At 43.3% G+C, this 21,960-nt stretch overlaps 2 protein-coding genes and 1 long non-coding RNA gene across 3 annotated transcripts in view; 1 reads left to right on the forward strand and 2 right to left on the reverse strand.

The window, feature by feature from the left end:
- Positions 1-12,442, reverse strand: part of LOC135555285 (mitochondrial adenyl nucleotide antiporter SLC25A23-like) — a 35,612-nt gene extending 23,170 nt beyond the window's left edge. The window contains exon 1 of the mRNA XM_064987613.1: positions 11,489-12,442. Coding sequence (XP_064843685.1) covers positions 11,489-11,707 — 219 coding nt within the window. The 5' untranslated portion in view covers positions 11,708-12,442. The remainder of the gene's footprint in view (positions 1-11,488) is intronic.
- LOC135555287 (very-long-chain enoyl-CoA reductase-like) overlaps positions 1-21,960 on the forward strand; it is a 140,600-nt gene that overhangs the window by 84,492 nt on the left and 34,148 nt on the right. The gene's annotated exons all lie outside the window — the stretch shown is intronic.
- On the reverse strand, positions 9,608-10,274 carry LOC135555293 (uncharacterized). The gene is made up of 3 exons (XR_010457856.1): positions 10,087-10,274; positions 9,907-9,979; positions 9,608-9,748 (listed from the first exon to the last, which is right to left on the reverse strand). It is a non-coding gene; the product is annotated as an uncharacterized LOC135555293 (long non-coding RNA).

The following is a 21,960-nucleotide window of genomic DNA, read 5'->3' on the forward strand; positions in this document are numbered from 1 at the left end:
TCGCATCCGCTACAAGACCATGGTGCTTGCCTACGGAGCTGTGAGGGGAACGGCACCCCAGTACCTCCAGGCTCTGATCAGGCCCTACACCCAAACAAGGGCACTGCGTTCATCCACCTCTGGCCTGCTCGCCTCCCTACCACTGAGGAAGTACAGTTCCCGCTCAGCCCAGTCAAAACTGTTCGCTGCTCTGGCCCCCCAATGGTGGAACAAACTCCCTCACGACGCCAGGACAGCGGAGTCAATCACCACCTTCCGGAGACACCTGAAACCCCACCTCTTCAAGGAATACCTAGGATAGGATAAAGTAATCCTTCTCACCCCCCCTTAAATGATTTAGATGCACTATTGTAAAGTGGCTGTTCCACTGGATGTCAGAAGGTGAATTCACCAATTTGTAAGTCGCTCTGGATAAGAGCGTCTGCTAAATGACTTAAATGTATGTAAATGTTGTTAGGCACAGTTTTACTCCTGAACTTATTTAGGCTTGCCATAGCAAAGGGGTTGAATACTTATTGACTCAAGACATTTCAGCTTTACATTTTTAAGTAATTGGTAAAAATTTCAAAGAACATAATTCCACTTTGACATTATGGGGTATTGTGTGTGGGCCAGTGAAACAAAATCTTAATGTAACCATTTTAAATTCAGGCTGTAACAAAACAAAATGCAGAAAATACTTTCTGAAGGAACTGTATGTGCCACTGCCGGCCATGAAAGTCCAGTCGGTGTGGTAGGAAAGGGTCAGGCGTAGATGGAAAAATCTACCAGCCGCTCAAATATTTTTACCAGCCAAAATATATTTGGGCCATAATTACACCATAACATAATTACAAATGTTCACATTTATTTTCTCTCACTTTAGCTCAAATAATGGACGCCATTGATTTCAAGAAATGTTGCATCATTTTTAATGTGGTTGCATCATATTTCTGTGCATACTTTGCAATGAAGCTTGCATCAATGCATACATCAAATGATGTACAAACAGAGTACGTATTCGAGAAGTGACCTCTGTGCTTCGTTTCGCATAGTTTGATTTGGACTCATACTCCGACCCTCCCGTGCTCCAATTTACATGCTCAGTGCACGGTAGTACACATTTTGAGAAACACCCATTGAATCTGGCGAGGCTCTCTGGCTCTACTAGGCTATGTGGCTCTACTGGGCAATGTGGCTCTACTGGGCAATGTGGCTCTATTGGGCTATGTTGCTCTACTGGGCAATGTGGCTCTACTGGGCAATGTGGCTCTACTGGGCAATGTGGCTCTACTGGGCAATGTGGCTCTACTGGGTAATGTTGCTCTACTGGGCAATGTGGCTCTACTGGGTAATGTGGCTCTACTGGGCAATGTGGCTCTACTGGGCAATGTGGCTCTACTGGGCAATGTGGCTCTATTGGGCTATGTGGCTCTACTGGGCTATGTGGCTCTACTGGGCAATGTGGCTCTACTGGGCAATGTGGCTCTACTGGGCTATGTGGCTCTACTGGGCAATGTGGCTCTACTGGGCAATGTGGCTCCACTGGGCAATGTGGCTCTACTGGGCTATATGGCTCTATTGGGCTATGTGGCTCTATTGGGCTATGTGGCTCTATTGGGCTATGTGGCTTTACTGGGGTCTGTGGCTCTATTGGGGTCTGTGGCTCTACTGGGCTCTCTGGCTCTGTGGCTCTCTGGCTCTACTAGGCTCTGTGGCTCTATTGGGCCCTGTGGCTCTACTGGGCTCTGTGGCTCTACTGGGCTCTGTGGCTCTACTGGGCTCTGTGGCTCTACTGGGCTCTCTGGCTCTACTGGGCTCTGTGGCTCTACTAGGCTATTTGGCTCTACTGGGCTATGTGGCTCTACTGGGCTCTGTGGCTCTCAGTCTGTAATACATCCATGTTTCAAGTGGACCCCCATAGCCCCTGTGCCCAGGAACGCCATTTTAACCTGTCTAAATTACTATCGCTCCGTAACACTCACATCTCTAGCCATAAAATGCTTTGAAAGGCTGGTCATGTCTCACATCAACACCATCATCCTAGACACCTTGGACCCCCTCCAATCCATATACCACCCCAACAGATCCACAGCTCAGGCTGTCTCTATTGCACTTGACACTGCCCTTTCCCACCTGGACAAGAAGAACACCTATGTAAGAATGCTATAAACTGACTACAGCTCAGCCTTCAACACCATAGTGCACTCCAAGCCCATCACTAAGCTAAGGACACTGTGACTGAACATCTGTCTCTGCAACTGGATCCTGGACTTCCTGAAGGGCCGCCCCCAGGTGGTGAGGGTAGGCAACAACACATCCGCCACTCCCTGTTCACCCACGACTGCATGTCCACTCACGACTCCCACACCGTCATTAAGTAAGCCGATGACATGACGGTGATACCCAATGCCTGATCCCCAATGATCGCCTGATCACCAATGATGATGAGACTGCCTATAGGGAGGAGGTCAGAGACCTGGGAGTGTGGCGCCAGGACAACAACCTCTCCCTCAATGTCAGCAAGACAAAGGAGCTGATCGTGGGCTTATGGAAACGGAGGGCCGAGCACGCCCCGTTCACATCGACAGGGCTGTAGTGGAGCGAGTCGAAAGCTGCAAGTTACTCTGTGTCCACGTCACTAAGGATCATGGTCCACACACACCAACACAGTTGTGAAGAGGGCACGACTACGCTTCTTCCCCCTCAGGAAGCTGAAAAGATTTGGCATGGGCAGTCAGATCCTCTAAAGGTTCTACAGCTGCACCATTTAGAGCATCTTGACTGGCTGTATCACCGCATGGTATGGCAACTGCTCAGCAACTGACCACAAGGTGCTAAAGAAGGTAGTGCGAACGGCCCAGTACATCACTGGGGCCGAGCTCCCTGCCATCCAGGACCTCTATACCCGGCGGTGTCAGAGGAGGGTTGTAAAAGAAGGACTCCAGCCAACCGTCATAGACTGTTCTCTCTGCTACCGCATTGAAAGTGGTACTGATGCACCAAGTCTGGAACCAACAGGACCCTGAACAGCTTCTACCCACAAGCTATAAATAGTTAGTCCGGGTAGCTATTTGATTAACTATTTAACTATCTGCATTGACCCTTTTTGCACTAACTTTTTTGACACGTCACATACATTGCTGCTACTGTTTATTATCTGTCACTTTATTCCTAGTCACAGTAGATGTACACATCTACCTCAATGACCTCGTACCCCTGCACATTGACTCTGTACTGGTACCCCATGTACAGAGCCAAGTTATCCTTACTCATTGTGTATTTATTACTACTTTTTCTTTCTCTCTGCATGGTTGGAAAAGGACCTGTAACTAAGCATTTCACAGTTAGTCTACACCTGTTGTTTACAAAGCATTTTACAAATAAAATTTGATTTGAAGACTGAGGATAAGATGTGTGTGGTGAGTGTGTGCGTGTGCGTGTGTGTGGTGAGTGTGCGTGTGTGTGTGTGTGTGGTCTGTGTGTGTGTGGTGTGTGTGTGTGTGTGTGTGTGGTGTGTGTGTGTGCACGCCAGACACTGATATTAAGGCACCAGGTTTGTGTTACAGTCATACCTTTAAAATATTCATTCAGGAAAGTGTTGCTTTCCTGTCATGTACTGGGACAAGCAGATCAGAAAAACGTGCATCAGTATTGTGTTGAAGCAACAGAGTTTTCAGATAGCACTGGTGACAGGCACCTTGAGTTGGAGGGATGTGTGAAAATAGCACTGGTTAATGTTGTGTTGTTTTGAGTTAGAGAGAGCAATGGAGTTTTGAAATAGGTCCCAGATGTCTGGGTAATGGAGCACTGATCCAGTGCTGCTGATCCAATCTCTGCGGTTCCGCCTGTGGCTATGGAACCCTGACCTATTCACTGGACGTGCTACCTTGTCCCGGACCTGCTGATTCGTCTCCCTCCCCCGTCCCCCTCAACCTCTCTCAACCTCTAAATGCTCTGCTATGAAAAGCCAACTGACATTTATGCCTGAGGTGCTGACCTGTTGCACCTTCTATAACCACTGTGATTATTATTTGACCCTGCTGGTCATCTATGGGCTTCTGTATAAGCACTTTGTGACAACTGCTGATGTTAAAAAGGGCTTTATAAATACATTTGAATGAGCACTCTCTTCCAAGGAACTATTTTAATATCTGTAGTAAAATGCCTCTCACTGCCTGTAGAACACTCTGCCTGCTTCTCCTGTGACATCACAGGGTCAAAATAGAGCACTGAGACACCGGCTAGACTGAACCATAGCTCATAGCTCATAGCTCAGGCAGTTGAAGACTTGATATGGGAGGCCTATACACTTGGAATAAGTGAAGCAGGTTATAGTTCCTGTTCATTGTACTAGTAGGCTACAAACAAATATACTTGTTTATAGTAAACACAGAAACTACACAGTTGCCGATGTCAGTGCTTCTCAAACTGGAGTCCACTAGGTACTGAAGGGGTCCACGACAAGATCAACCATTTATTTTACATCATTTTTTAATAAATATATATTTTTAAATCCCACAGTGCTGTTATTACAAAACTACCACTAACAGGTCCCGATCATCATCATAAAGGGAAAAAAATGTTTTGTTCAAATACTGTACCTAACGCAACAATTCTGTAATGTTAGTAAGAGATATACATCTTTCAAATGATGTGCCACGGAGTGGCAAAGTGGTCTAAGGCACTGCATCTCAGTACAAGAGGCGTCACTACAGCTCCTGGTTTGAATCCAGGCTGAATTACATCCAGTTGTGATTGGAAGTCCCATAGGGCGGCGCACAATTGGCCCAGCATTGTCCGGGTTTGGCCGGGGTAGGCCGTCACTGTAAATAAGAATTTGTTCTTATCTGACTTGCCTAGTTAAATAAAGGTTCAATTAAGAAATGTATAATAATAAAGTGCTCTGTACGTCATTGAAAATGCCTTTGAATGACCGAAACATCACCCATAACATTTTTACACTATTAAAATGCTCAGAATTAAAGAAATTGTACCCTTTCTCCCATCTCTAACTATCAGGAAGCCCGACAGAACAGGCTGAGTGGGCGGGGAGCTTATATTATGAGCTCGCCTTGAATGACAGCTCTTTGAAACACCCTTGTGGTCGTTGCCAGGTAACAAGGTAAACAATGGGCCACATGTCAATGATGACCAGGTAAACAATGGGCCACATGTCATTCTGACCCTAAATAGTATTCCTCAACCAATTTTCTCTGCAAAATGTTCTCAACGGAGCTGATAATGGACTGTTAGATATCAGTCAAACAGCAGCAATACACAATTGCATTTATATTGTTTTGTAACTAATCACTGTTCACTGATACACTTCTTCAGCAGAATTAGTCAAGTCTGAGTCCCCGAAGCATAGACATAAGGGAATGTACATGAAAACAGCATACAATAAGTGAACTGGAAAATTGATTGGTGCCTCTGCATTAGCATTATAAATGACAATATGTTCAGAAATGTTTGTATTGATCAAACATTTATTTGTTCATTTACATTAGGCAAGCATATCTGAAATATTGATCAACATGGACATTCATGAGAAATAATGGTGAGACATCTTTTGACATAAAAAAAAAAAAATAGAGCCATAAGCTGCAATAAAGGCACCCTGCTGCCCTACAGTGTACAGGACCCCATTGAGTCTTACAATTTGTAACTCTCATCTCCCGGCCAAATGTTAGAAAAAATGATATAAAAGAAAATGTGAGATCATATAAATTACTTAGAGTTTGGGAAATGCAACCAACTACAGAGATTGATGGGACGGGATCGGGAGAGGAGGGGGACCCATGTACCCCGCTTCAATCAAGCAGACTTCAGTCACCCTGAAGATTGAAGCTGGAGACAAATCCAGGTATGGTCTCCTCCTTGTCAGGCCTCTCACACTGGGCAGGGTTCTGGGATGGACAGCTCGCACATCTTCCCCACATACGGCACTGGATCAAGGGTGACCTTGTTGAAGAGGAGATCCAAGAGCCTGTCTATGTAGCATGTAAGGGTTCTGAAAAGGGAAATGTTTGTTAAATGGGTAGTGAAATTTACTTCATATTCACTGTTCTGAGTTATGACGTTATCATTTTGTTGATGTAGTGATCTACTCATTCTACAATGTGTTTTCTGGTGTTTTTGAAGTACTAATTTTTTGAAATATGCAATATTTAGTAAACTTTTCAATGTTTGTATTTGGAATTTGTGTGTGCCTGAAATTCTCAGTTTAATTGAATTGAATAATTATGACTTACAGTATTGTTGGGTCTGTCTTCACAGCATATCCCCCCTTCTTTGGTTTGTCTTCACTTGATCTGTCTTCACGGGATTTACAGCATATCCCCCCTTCTTTGGTTTGTCTTCACTTGATCTGTCTTCACGGGATTTACAGCATATCCCCCCTTCTTTGGTTTGTCTTCACTTGATCTGTCTTCACGGGCTTTACAGCATATCCCCCCTTCTTTGGTTTGTCTTAACTTGATCTGTCTTCACGGGCTTTACAGCATATCCCCCTTCTTGTTTCTGTCTTCACTTGATCTGTCTTCATGGGCTTTACAGCATATCCCCCTTATTTGGTCTGTCTTAAAGTCTGGAAGGGAGCTTCTCCAGCCATAAATAGTTAGTCCGGGGTAGCTATTTGATTAACTACAGGCTTTACAGCATATCCCCCTTATTTGGCATATCCCCCTTATTTTCTGTCTTACACTTGATCTGTCTTCACGGGCTTTACAGCATATCCCCCTTCTTGTTTCTGTCTTCACTTGATCTGTCTTCATGGGCTTTACAGCATATCCCCCCTTATTTGGTCTGTCTTCACTTGATCTGTCTTCATGGGCTTTACAGCATATCCCCCTTATTTGGTTTGTCTTTACAGGCTTTACAGCATATCCCCCTTATTTGGTCTGTCTTTACAGGCTTTACAGCATATCCCCCTTATTTGGTCTGTCTTTACAGGCTTTACAGCATATCCCCCTTATTTGGTCTGTCTTTACAGGCTTTACAGCATATCCCCCTTATTTGGTCTGTCTTTACAGGCTTTACAGCATATCCCCCTTATTTGGTTTGTCTTTACAGGCTTTACAGCATATCCCCCTTATTTGGTCTGTCTTTACAGGCTTTACAGCATATCCCCCCTTATTTGGTCTGTCTTTACATGCTTTACAGCATATCCCCCCTTATTTGGTCTGTCTTCACATGGTATGCCAACTGCTCAGCAACTGACCACAAGGTGCTAAAGAAGGTAGTGCGAACGGCCCAGTACATCACTGGGGCCGAGCTCCCTGCCATCCAGGACCTCTATACCAGGCGGTGTCAGAGGAGGGTTGTAAAAGAAGGACTCCAGCCAACCGTCATAGACTGTTCTCTCTGCTACCGCATGGAAAGTGGTACTGATGCACCAAGTCTGGAACCAACAGGACCCTGAACAGCTTCTACCCACAAGCTATAAATAGTTAGTCCGGGTAGCTATTTGATTAACTATTTAACTATCTGCATTGACCTTTTTTGCACTAACTTTTTTGACACATCACATACGTTGCTGCTACTGTTTATTATCTGTCACTTTATTCCTAGTCACAGTAGATGTACACATCTACCTCAATGACCTCGTACCCCTGCACATCGACTCTGTACTGGTACCCCATGTACAGAGCCAAGTTATCCTTACTCATTGTGTATTTATTACTACTTTTTCTTTCTCTCTGCATGGTTGGAAAAGGACATGTAACTAAGCATTTTACAGTTAGTCTACACCTGTTGTTTACAAAGCATTTTACAAATAAAATTTGATTTGAAGACTTGATCTGTCTTCACGGGCTTTACAGCATATCCCCCTTATTTGGTCTGTCTTTGGCATATCCCCCTTATTTTACGGGCTTTACAGCATATCACTTGATCTGTCTTCACGGGCTTTACAGCATATCCCCCCTTCTTTGGTTTGTCTTTCACTTTGCATATCCCCCTTATCTCTGTCTTTACAGGCTTTACAGCATATCCCCCTTCTTGTTTCTGTCTTTCAGGCTTTGATCTTATTTGTCTTTACAGGCTTTACAGCATATCCCCCTTATTTGGTCTGTCTTTACAGGCTTTACAGCATATCCCCCTTATTTGGTCTGTCTTTACAGGCTTTACAGCTTATTTGGTCTGTCTTTACAGGCTTTACAGCATATCCCCCTTATTTGGTCGGTCTTTACAGGCTTTACAGCATATCCCCCTTATTTGGTCTGTCTTTACAGGCTTTACAGCATATCCCCCTTATTTATCCCTTATTTGGTCTGTCTTTACAGGCTTTACAGCATATCCCCCTTATTTGGTCTTTACAGGCTTTACAGCATATTTACAGGCTTTACAGCATATCCCCCTTATTTGGTCTGTCTTTACAGGCTTTACAGCATATCCCCCTTATTTGGTCTGTCTTTACAGGCTTTACAGCATATCCCCCCTTATTTGGTCTGTCTTTACAGGCTTTACAGCATATCCCCCTTATTTGGTCTGTCTTTACAGGCTTTACAGCATATCCCCCTTATTTGGTCTGTCTTTACAGGCTTTACAGCATATCCCCTTATATACAGCCCCCTTATTTGGTCTGTCTTTACAGGCTTTACAGCATATCCCCCTTATTTGGTCTGTCTTTACAGGCTTTACAGCATATTTACAGGCTTTACAGCCCCTTATTTGGTCTGTCTTTACAGGCTTTACAGCATATCCCCCCCTTATTTGGTCGGTCTTTACAGGCTTTACAGCATATCCCCCTTATTTGGTCTGTCTTTACAGGCTTTACAGCATATCCCCCCTTATTTGGTCTGTCTTCACATGCTTTACAGCATATCCCCCTTATTTGGTCTGTCTTTACAGGCTTTACAGCATATCCCCCTTATTTGGTCTGTCTTTACAGGCTTTACAGCATATCCCCCTTATTTGGTCTGTCTTTACAGGCTTTACAGCATATCCCCCTTATTTGGTCTGTCTTTACAGGCTTTACAGCATATCCCCCCCCCTTATTTGGTCTGTCTTTACAGGCTTTACAGCATATCCCCCCTTCTGTCATTTACAGTCTGTCTTTTTACAGCATATCCCCCTTATTTGGTCTGTCTTTACAGGCTTTACAGCATATCTTTACCCCTTATTTGGTCTGTCTTTACAGGCTTTACAGCATATCCCCCTTATTTGGTCTGTCTTCACAGGCTTTACAGCATATCCCCCCTTATTTGGTCTGTCTTTACAGGCTTTACAGCATATCCCCCTTATTTGGTCTGTCTTTACAGGCTTTACAGCATATCCCCCCTTATTTGGTCTGTCTTTACAGGCTTTACAGCATATCCCCCCTTATTTGGTCTGTCTTCACATGCTTTACAGCATATCCCCCTTATTTGGTCTGTCTTTACAGGCTTTACAGCATATCCCCCTTATTTGGTCTGTCTTTACATGCTTTACAGCATATCCCCCTTATTTGGTCTGTCTTTACAGGCTTTACAGCATATCCCCCTTATTTGGTCTGTCTTTACAGGCTTTACAGCATATCCCCCTTATTTGGTCTGTCTTTACAGGCTTTACAGCATATCCCCCTTATTTGGTCTGTCTTCACATGCTTTACAGCATATCCCCCTTATTTGGTCTGTCTTACAGCATATCCCCCCTTATTTGGTCTGTCTTTACAGGCTTTACAGCATATCCCCCTTATTTGGTCTGTCTTCACATGCTTTACAGCATATCCCCCCCTTGCCTTGGGAAATCTGATTTTGTATCATGGCATTGCTGCTGCGGTGGTTGTCTGGAAAGATGTGCAAACCGAGTAGATGTTGAATTTTCTAAAATCTAGATCATTAGAGCCCCAATGACACAAACTACAGCAAATATATAAGACAACAACCCACATAATTGAATGGCAGAATATAATTTTCAGTGGTAAATTACAAATACTATACACACCAGAACTCCTTTTGTGGACAACATTCCTTCATATCAGCTGTTTGCTGTCAGTTCTCAGACTCAATGTAGGGGGCTTAGGGATGGAAGAACAAAAACCATATAGTGACAATCAGCTGTGATACAGAAAATATACCGTCGAAGTAGCCACAGTTACAGCCACCGTGTCAGACTCATACTTACATTATGGTCAGTGCTTGCAGAATAAACTGATCCACTGTCAATGATGGTTCAGCATCCATCTTCATGATTAGCTTCCTGGCAAGACACATCAAAACTTCTCCCCAATTTATAAAGTAACTTCGCTCTAAATGTGCACTGCACGCGGGTGTTATGATTCTCTCCACCCGAAATTAAAATCAGCCACTGCTTACGGATGTCCTCATTCTTCAGGAAATAGTGTAATGTTAAATTATCACTACGGCATCCAGTCACAACACAGTGTGTTTTTTCTGGCATGATGGTAAGTAGCTTGCTAGCTATAAGTTACAACACAGATGAAAAGTTGAGTTACCAGTATCGTTCTGCCACGTTCTACTTGAGCTATTTATGGTTTGTAAACAAAGCCGTATGATGCAAACATGTGATGGTGGTTTTAAGGCGTTACATATTTAAATTAGTTAAGATTACAAGACGCTACTGTATAACATTTACAGCCCGACTTGACATTGCATAGGGGCAGCAGGTAGCCGAGGTTGCTGGCTTGAATCCCCGAGCTGACAAGGTCGTTCGGTTCCTGAACAAGCCACTGTTCCCCGGTAGGCTGTCATTGTAAATTAGAATATTTTCTAAACTGACCTTCCTAGTTAAATAAAGACAGAAGTAATCCCTGAACTCAAGTGTTTGACATGAGGGAGGGGACCAGTAACTTCATGATCAACTTAGTTAATGTACAGTCATTTTTTCACTGGTTTCATCCAAATATCCTCAAATGTTATGAAACACATGATGTTCACTGTTCGAACCTTTAACAGAAAATATATATTTTTTAAATGTGTTGTTTAAACGTTAAGAAATGTAGAGCAGATGTCACAACAACAGATTACACACATTTACACAAATCTGGCCAAGGGGTCTGTGGAAGAAGTTGGTGCAATACAATACAATATTATTAATCTACAGTATACCCTTAGACGCACAACAGGGCCTAGGAGGCTCACAGGGATCCACAGTAGTCCATCAATGATCCAGTTTTCAACTAAAACTTATTGTATTCCATCCAATTGTTGTTTACATTTTACTTTCCATGGCTGAAGTATTGGTTAGTCTGGCCATGCATGGAACTGCAGCAGTCATGAAACTTCTTGTATGCTATTTTTTACCTCACTCTAAAGTCTGAGTTGTGTTCTGATTTTCAGGGGGTCCCTGATGAATTTACTATCAGAAAAAAAAGTTTAGGAAGCCCTGGCCTATGTCATACATACTGTATGATCAGTTTGTGTTCTTTGACAGGACATAATCGTCTTACTCCTTACTCAGCCAAGAACAAAACACACACACACACACAATTAATGTGCCATGCAGGCTATAATTCAAGGGATACACATTTCTATTGGAATACCCCCAAAATCGCTATTCCTCTCACCTCCTCCGCGTCACTGCGAAGTAAACCGCGTGCAGCGAGTCCTATCCTCAGCTCGTTGATGTCGACTTTACCGTCTTTATTGAGGTCCAGTTGGTCGAACAGTTCGGCCCATCTCTCTCGCGTTTCCGGTTCCCTCCCAGGGTCCGACACACATTTGTCTTGTTCTTGACAGCGAGCCCGGGTCCAACCAAAGCAGAACCGAGCCCTGCCTTCGCCCATGTGAATTGGAGACTTGTGCAATCCTGGTGGTGGTGGCTATTACCCCAACCTGCTGCCGCGAAGCAGGCGTAGAAAATTAAAGGAGCGTTTTTTGTTCTAATGACTGCCAGTGGGATTCGTTACGATAGCCTACCTATTCAAATCCCGGAACCATGGTATATTGAAATGGCACGATAGCCTTACTGAAATAACTGATGTTCTCCGACGGTGTCGTTACCGAGGCACCGGTTTCATATACCGAGTCGTTGCGGAAAATGTCAGTACACCGGGAGCGGTGTAAACTCTCGGTGCCTGTAATATTAATCCCCGTATCCGTTACGTATCTCGTGACATCGGCGATGATTAAATCCATGAACTAATTCAAATGAATTAGTCTGTTGGTCAGGGGACAGGCTCTGCCTTTTGGATATGCAGTGAGTCCCCCATGCAACGAAGCGAACCAAGCTCCCGGTCTTCGTTATATTTTATCACAGCTACAGTTTTGTGTATGCATGTAGGATACCGGGTGTAATTTCTATGCTGTCATCTCTGACAACGCACTCAATGCGGTGTTTGTGTGTGAGTGTTCGTGAGAGAAAGAGTTCCCTTTTTACCTTGAAAGGTTCGAAGTTAGAACAGTGAGAGTGGTTAGGTGTAGCTGTAGGAGAAGAAGCCTAACAAAAATCATCTACTTTCACCTCTGCAGGTCCATCCTCCCGTAAGATTATGATGCTTCCTTCTGTTCATTACATAGCCGTTATCATTATTGCAGCTGCTCCTATGACACACACACACACACACACACACACACACACACACACACACACACACACACACACACACACACACACACACACACACACACACACACACACACACACACACACACACACACAAGCATCAAATCCCTCAAACTATAATTGTAATCTAGCCTCTACCACACAACAGGTTACCACCGTATCCTTAGTCCTAATCACTTGATGGACATTTCATTCAACTGAATTCCGAATTTGTAATGGAGGAACATTAATGTGATCTCCATTTTCACATTGAAAGTAAAGGGTGCTGTTGGCTGCCCCATCCCCATTGAACCCATTGATAGGCTCTTATTGGGTATTAGTAGATACATAATGGGGTTTGCACGCCGTGACGCGCCTCTGGCGCACTGTGACGGAAACCGCCCGGTCAGCATGCATGGGATATGAGAGATTATACAGAGACAGTGGGAGGGAGGCTCATGACACAGTTCTAAAAATGTTGACATGGACCAGTAGTGGCTCAATAAAACCAAAGTGTACTACGAGATTCTCCCCCTCTCTCTTTCTCTCTCCGCCAGTGGCATGTCCAGAATATTTTGAATGGGGTAGCCAAGATGGGGCACAGACCCAGTTCAGTGGGGCCATAACATTTTGAACCTTAATTGATGCAAGGATATTTGTGGATATTTTCAATATAATTATGATGGTTCAACGCATTAAATACTTCAGTTTAGGCACATTTTCTACTTCAAATAAATCATAAATCAATTCTAAAAGTATTGTTACAGTGTTTGCATTAAAATATAAGGGTATTAGCATACAAATAATTAAACAGCAGCAGTACAATAACATTCAAGGCTTTATACAGGGGGTACCAGTACAGAGTCAATGTGTTGGGGAACCGGTTAGTCTAGGTTATTGAGGTAATATGTACATGTAGTCAAACAAATCACTTTAAATCAGGTTAAGTAGGTCACCTGCTCACATTAGTCTCCTCCAAAATAAGTCCAGCATCCGACCAGTGCACTGTGCACACGCCATTTGAATGGTAAGGGACATCTATTACAAATGCCACAAGTGTAATGAAATTCAGCCGACAAAGTGGCACGTGTTCATGGATGCCAAGGGAAGCCAGGATTCCCCAAAAATATGAACAATAAAAAAAAGGGAAAAACATATTTATCATTCTTGTCTATCTGTGTTTCATAATTTTCCACCAGTTCACAAGAAGCTGAATCTAGTTCACCAGAGAAAGCATCCGAGCGAGACAAACAGCTCTCCTCTTGTCACGACTTCCGCCAAAGTCGGTCCCTCTCCTTGTTCGGGCGGCGTTCGGCGGAAGACGGCACCGGCCTAGTAGCCATCGCCGATCTACTTTTCATTTTGCATTTGTTTTGTCTTTGTCTTACACACCTGGTTTCAATCCCCCAATTACTTGTTCATTATTTAACCTTATTTCCCCCAGGTTTGTTTGTGAGTAATTGCCCATATTTGTGTCCTTTTATTTATTATGACGTGTATTGTGATATATTTAAATAAAGTTGCTTTCATTACTCATATCTGCTGTCCTGCGCCTGACTCATCTCACCAGCCACACACAGACGCTTACACCTCTGTCATAGTATCTGTAGCAAAATGCTTTCTCTGGTGAGATGGATGAGTCTTGCTGTCGGTGTGCGTCTTGGTCAAAACTATCAATATTTTCAAAGGTGACCATTTCAGAGGGGACCAATCAAATTCTGGGTGGGTTCGTGGCCACACAGGCCACCCCCTCTCTCTCCACGTCTCTCTCTCCTTTTCTCTATCTCTCTCTCGCTCTCTCTCTCTTTCTCTCCCACACACACATCCACAGAGGGTATCACCTTGTGAACAGCTTGATGTGACTGTCTGCAGCTGCCACCTGTCATAGTCCTGTCTGATCTCTTCTCTTACCAGAACAGCCATTAAACCATGGGCCTCTCTGTGAAATGAAGTCTCACTATATCCTACAGTAGTGTATTAGAGTGTAGGACATATATTCCTATATTATAATATCCCAGACTTTTTGATTGCACAGGTGCAATTTAGAACCTGAAAGGGTTAGTTGGCTGTCCCCATAGGACAACCCATTTTGAGAACCCCTTTCGATTCCAGGTAAAATCCTTTTGGTTCCAGTTAGAACCTTTTTGGGTTTCATATAGAACCCTTTTCACAGAAGGTTCGACACGGAACCCAAAAAGATTCCAGCCGGAACCTATAAAGATTCTATCTGGAACCCAAAAGGGTTCTCCTATGGAGACAGCCAAAGAACCCTTTTGGAACCCTTTTTTCCAAGGAGTGTAGACTGTAAGATCCGCTGGTATGAAGTTGGTGTGCCTGAGCAAAAGATGAAACAAGGAAAACCAGATACCATCTAGCTAATATGTAAGTAAGGATTTGATTAGATAAAATGATACCTCACCATCTACAATACTTTAGCAGTGTGATAACTGTAATGAATAGCAGCCTAGTGTTGATAGCAGGAAATCAGTCGGCCTTACTGGCACAGACTTGTTGTGTTCCATCATCACTGAGGCAACTCTCCAGTCCCACAACAAAGGCCTTCTCCCCCGCTAGAGTCAAGGGTACATCTCAATAGTCTCAAGTGGCCTTCTCTCCTCAACTCCTTTCCTTCTGCTGAACTTCTCTTTAGCTAATCTGTGCATCTCAATTGTTTATAGCGGCTTTCTCTCCTCGTCGTATTTCTCGGCACTGTGGTGAAAGTGCATGACAGGTGCGAGAAAATACCTGGTGGACATCCATTATATACAGAAGCTTTCACCAATCCTGTCCATAGATTCAGTGTAAATGAAAGGGAGGAGATGAGGAAAGGCAGCCACTTAAGCTAAACCTGAATAGAGCTTCACCCCGAGGCTCTGGCCTTGATCGTGACGACACCATGAGGAGTGAGGACTGCTGAGGACTGCTGCTCTGAAGCGAAGCACCGAAGAACAGACTCACGCCTCGGTGAGCAGCAATGCATGTGGACATAACTTACTATTTTCACAGAAGTGTTTTAATTTGGAGTTTATTGGACTCCAGTGTAAATTGCTTTCTCAGTTGCTATGGTGCCATTGAGGTGGATTGTTGTATGCTGTCAGGGGTGAGTTTGGTCAAATGCACAAACACACACTTCACAAACACACACACACACACAGGTTGTGTGGTGGGCGTGCAGAGAGTGTGCTTTGGATCTGCATATCAAACAGCAGGTCATGGCTAGTTCCTTCGTGGCTAAGAAGTAAATTGTGGTAAGACACATTTGTTCAGTGTATTTCATGGTTTCCTGGCTCCAAGAAATTTGGTAACCAGCCTGCTACCACATTTGAATGAGATTGGATTGGAAAGTGAGTGCAATTACAATTGTAATCCTCTTGGGGTCCCTAAAGTATGGCAAACTGCTAAGAACCAACAGTGTTCAGATGATGGAATGAATACAGTTAGCTATATTACATTGAGCCTAATTCACTCAGAGTAGTGTTTAATGACTTCCTCTTGCTCAGATAAGACTACAATATGCTAACTGATATTCTCTTCTCGTTCTTCTGACTGCTCCGTTCTTCACAGGACTTATTTATTATGAACTCATTATAACGTTTCTGCCTTTGTTAGTCGCTATATTCCTCTCCCTCTCCTTCTCTTTTTGAGTCTCTTCCATTATTATTTTCCCCCTTTTCTGTTACTTTTCCCATCTCTCTCTTTCTCCCTCTCTCATTCATTCTCTCTGTTTATCTTGCTGTCATGGACACAAATGAATGGCTCTCTGTCTTTCCATGTAGAGTGTGAGCCAGATTGTGATCACAGCACACCTCTCCACACTCCAATGACCCCCTGGGTGCATGATATATAAAGCCATCCCACTGTGCTCTACAGCAATGGCCAGCTAGCTTGTGGTCATATACAAATACAGATTCAAACATACCGTTATACACACACAAACGAACGGAAGGGTGGATGGACACACACACACACACACACATACACAGAACACTCCTGTTCATACACATAAAGGTATCTCACGGTGCTTTAGATGATTGGCCATCTCTCAGCAGGAGGGTGAGTGGTGTTGATTTTGGGGTTCCTAGGGGCAACCGCTATTCATCAACATTACTACCAACTGAACAGACAGACACAATGACACACAGACTCAAAATCATCACCACCAACATTATTGCAGTCATCATCAATATCACCATAATTATTTTTATCATTATAATTATCAACTTCGCCATCATTCCAATATTTATTTTTAACCAAATCACCATTATTATGGGCTACAGTTTAACCATAACCTACACTGAACAATTTTTTTTAATGCAACATGTAAAGTGTTGAACCTATGATTCATGAGCTGAAATAAAAGATCCCAGAAATGCACAAAAAGCTTATTTGTCTCAAGCTTTGTGAACAAATTTGTTTACATCCCTGTTAGAGAGCATTTCTCCTTTGCTAAGATAATCCATCCACCTGATAGGCGTGGCATATCAAGAAGCTGATCAAACAGGATAATCAAACCAACAGGTGCACCTTGTGCTGGGGACAATAAAAGGCCACTCTAAAATGTGAAGTTGTGTCACAAAACAATGCCACAGATGTCTCAAGATCTGAGAGAGCGTCCACCAGAGATGTTGCCAGATAACTACATGTTCATTTCTCTACCATAAACCGCCTCCACCGTTGTTTTAGAGAATTTGGCAGTACGTCCAACCGGCCTCACAACCGCAGACGTGTATGGCGTTGTGTGGGCGAGCAGTTTGTTGATGTCAATGTTGTGAACAGAGTGCAAGGCTAAATTCCAGGATCTATTTAATCTCATCCCTAATGTCAGTCAGCAGTCACCACAAATGGAAACCAATAGTTATTTCACTGCTCACTATACATTGTTATCACATATAACTAGACCCACTGTTATTATTTAAACGTTTGTGATCATTAATTTCAATGATTTTGGATAAAAAATGATTTTTAGATGTTGCTATCATTAGATAATTTACAGTTTCCCATAGACTACAAGGCTATATATAAAATGATAGAATATTAGGGCCAAAGAGGGGAAAAAAACAAGTCATAATATTGTAACCAGTTGTTTTAAAGGAGGACAGTTGTTAAAATGACAGATGTGGGGCATTTTGTGAAATTGTACTTCAGTATGGTTTCATAAACAAAGACATGCTGATGTGCCAGAATATTAAGTATCACATTGTCATAAGTATCAAAACTGTAAAAACAATATGTAGCTTTTCTGCAGAAAGAACCAGCCTCATAAATGTATGACTTTATCCTTTTTCTTCAGTGTGGCCCTAGTACTCTGTCATATAAACAAATACACATTCCATATGAATATAAAAACACAATGTGTAACATTATGTTCCTTTATTGAATAAGGACAAAACAAAGCAGGTAAACCATCAGCTCCTTTCGAAACTGAAGTCACAGTGACTCTACAAGATGGAAAGCACAGAATCCAAGCATATTATACAAAATGATACATACACATTCAAAGGTCTGTAATAGAACACACCCTGCATGTCTGCACACTAAAATAAATGCAGGACAAATCCATACACATCAACTGAACAGACAAATGAATGGATGCAGTAGCCTCCCTGCAGCCTTGTATTACACACAGTATACCGCACAAACATCATAAGAGGCCAAATTCGTCAAAAAACGAACCCAAAAAACCCAAATTCCTCTGCCACGCAGGACATATTTAACCAAAATTGAAAGCACACATACTAACTAAAATAATTCAACACATATTGGTCCCTCAGCAGCCGACCACTGTCGTCATCAGGGAAGATTGCCGGATTGTCCCAGTCCATGGCTGGTGGCACTCTGGGGGCCCTCTCCTTCCTCAGGCAGGCCACATTGTGGAGGACAGCACAAGCCACAGTAATATCACATGCCCTAACAGGGCTGACCCTTAATTTGTGAAGGCAGTGAAAGCGTGCCTTCAGGAGGCCAAAGGTCATTTCAACTCTGGCCCTGGTCCTGGCATGGGCATGGTTGTAGGCCTGCTGGGCTTCCTGGGGGACTGTGAAAGGTGTCAGGAGAAAAGGCTGGCAGCCATACCCCCTGTCTCCCAGCAACACACCAGAGAATTCACCTGTCAACACAAAATCTCATCATTACTACCTCATAAACACAGTGATATTCTTGACACAGCCATGATGGTTATAAATAGGGGTTGTGTGGCTTACCTTGTGATAGGCATTGATAGATTTCAGAGGCCCGAAAGATTCTGGAGTCATGGACTGAGCCAGGCCATTTTGCCACAACATTGCTGATCACACAGTCAGCATTGCAGACCATCTGAAATCATAAGATGAGGAATATTACACCAATCAATGCACATCACTGGCAATGCAGAGTGTTCGTCAATGGACAATATCAAAAAGTTATGTTCACCTGAACATTAATGCTGTGAAAGGATTTCCTATTCACAAAATCGGCCTCATGGGCACCTGAGGGGCTTTTATCCTTATGTGTGTGCAGTCCACTGCACCAATGACATTGGGGAAACCTGTCACACAAAGTAATGAGTATCCTACTATGTGTTAACAGTTGTCCTGTAATTTGTAGATCCTCTTACCTGCAATCCTATAGAATTCCTCTTTGATGTCACAGAGTCTTCTGTGGCCAGGGAAGGAGATGAAGACATCTGCTAATGCTTTGATAGCCAGACACACACTCCTTATTGTGCGGCAAATTGTGGCCTTGTTCAGCTGTTCTGCATCCCCCACTAAGTACAGGAAGGCTCCACTAGCAAAAAAGCGCAAGGCCACACAAACCATTTGCTCCACACTCAGTGCATGGCTCCGTGCAGTGCGGTGCTTAATCCTGGGACCCAGTAGTCTGCATAGATACCTGATGCCATCTGCAGAAAACCTGTATCTTTCATATAGATGGTCATCAGGGAAGGCCAGTGGGTCCAACCGGTCCCTGAAGACCCTTTCTCGCCTGAAGGCTCTCCTCAGCACAAGTGCTTCTTCATCCACCACATCTCGCACGAATGGGCATGCCATTGTCAGAGCAGAAAGGAACACACAATTTTGGGCCTTCATATAGGCTAGTGGCCACACCTGGTGCTGGGGGGTGGGCAAAAGAGGGCGATGCCTTATAACGATGACTTGGTTGTACTGATTGCTGGGAAAATAAAAAAAACCTTAGAAAGATGCCACCGTCCTGTGTGCTCACAATAAGAGCTCATATGTCATGGCTCACTTGACTTTACGAGAATATACCTAATTTTTATTTTGAGCTGTGTCATCTTCTTGGAGCTGGGGGAGGAAAGAAAAATAATGATTAATACATTTGTGTTACAGTTAGCATACAGTGTACATTGAAGGCATATCTCACCTCCTCTCAAGTTTTTTTATTTCAAGGTCCAGTTTCCTAATTGTCCTCTTTTTTATTTCGGACTCCAGTGCAAGATTTTCCATCTTTTCTTCTTGTACTGAATGTCTATGTCTGCCAGTTCTATTTGGCGCGGAGGTGGTTGCCATACAACTTTCTGATAGCTTGTGAGCTCTGTGAACACAATACAATTAGCGCAGCTGGAATTTGGCAGGATGTGGTGTCCTTTTATTAATACGCACTATGTTGCCAGGCTGGTTTTCCCACTGTATAGCATCTGGGTCCTGTAAAATAAATTAGATTTTTTGATTTTGATGAGGACTCCTCACCATTGTAGAGTAAATAGTACTTTCACAGTCTTAACATGATACCTCATGCCTTCTGGAATCCAGAGAGATGGTCTCCTCCTCATCATCGTCTCCATCATGTGCTGTTGCTGCTGCACTGGGGCCTTCACCCTATCACATTTAATCGGATTCATATTGAAGCTAGTAGACAAGACATGCCAGGCCTACAGTATGCCTTTGATGGAGTACTCACTGGATCAGCATCGTCTGGTGCTTGTGCTGGTGGCTCTAACAGGAACACAGTGCTGCCAGACACTGCAAGGCAATAGGTAAACCAAAGTCAGACAGTCCAAATTGATTCAATATGAATGTAGAGATGGAAGGACATACCTTGAATGAAGCGGGTGGCATCTTGGGAGGAACCTATGCTCGTCTCTTTCCCCCCAGGGATCCCCTCTAAGACGGGCCTGCCTTTATTTAGCTCCAAGGCCATGTCCTCTGCTGGGGTAAGGTCAGCCTTTGGTGACCCACCACCCGTGCCTTGTCTGTGGGTATTCTTTTTCACTGCTAAAACAGTACAGACAATGTGTGAGCAGGCACCTTCTGGGTACAATATATGCTTGTGCTTTGTTAAATATTAGTCAGGGACCATACCATTCTGCAGAATGTTCTTGTATTTGATTTTGACCTGCTGCCATGTCCGTTTTGGCCCGTTCATGTTTAATCCACACACACACACACACACACACACACACATTTAATGGAGTCACACTGCAAAAAATTACTTGGTATTTTTGTCTTGTTTTCAGTAAAAATATCAAAAAATTTATCATAGCTTTATACAGTGTGATGGAGTTACTTTACACAATTTCACTCATATCTGCAGTGCATTTCAATTAAAAATTTAACCGTTTCATAATTATAGTACAACTGCATTTTTGGAGATGTGAATTAAATATTTGAATTGTAATTGTGATGTTTCAGCGGGAGCGGTGAGTGTGTAATTGTGCACTACTTACGCATTCAGGCGGTCTGCAATACTTTGCCACGCTTTTTCTCTTTGCTTTATCACTGTGGCGGTGTTGCCTTTCTTCTTAATTATATCTTTTACCTCCTCGTATGCCTCCATGAGGATGTGTGCTTCCGACGGGGAAAAGTACGCGGCTCTAGTTGCCATGGTAAATCAATTAATCTGTGATCTGTGGCGGGGTCTATTTGAGTGAGCCGTGAGCGCGCACCTATCCAGGATTGGTTTCACCTGGCTTAATGAATCCGTGTCTGCTCATCCTGGCTTGGTGTTTGTGCAACCAATTAAGCCTGGACGCACATGTTTTGGCTTCATTGAGCTCAGCTGAGTCATTTATCCCGGATGTCTTAATTCTACTTTTGTGCAACAGGCCCCTGGTGGTGGTGTTATGGGCAGGCATAAGCTACGGACTATGAACACAATTGCATTTTATCGCTGGAAATTTAAATGCTCAAAAATAAACTATTTGTGACCAACAGATGCACATCTGTATTTCAAGTCAAGTGAAATCCATAGATTAAGGCCTAATGCATTTATTTCAATTGACTGACTTCTTCAATTGACTGACTTCTTCAAATGAACTGTAAAATCAATGAAATTGTTGTATGTTGCGTTGTTATTTTTCTTCAGTATACATATCGTGGCATGCCACACTGTTGTGAATTCAGTTGGCATCTGTCCTTTTTAAGAGCCTTTCCATGGGACATTATAATGAATGTGTGTGTTTGTAGCCTATTGCGTAAATTAGAACCCTAGCTGAGATGAGATGGCGCTGGAGAGGATGGCTGCTGTTTTATGGGCTCTTAACCAACTGTCCTAATTTGT

This window comes from Oncorhynchus masou, chromosome 15 (genome assembly GCF_036934945.1).
Source record: "Oncorhynchus masou masou isolate Uvic2021 chromosome 15, UVic_Omas_1.1, whole genome shotgun sequence".
NCBI classification, from domain to species: Eukaryota; Metazoa; Chordata; class Actinopteri; order Salmoniformes; family Salmonidae; genus Oncorhynchus; species Oncorhynchus masou.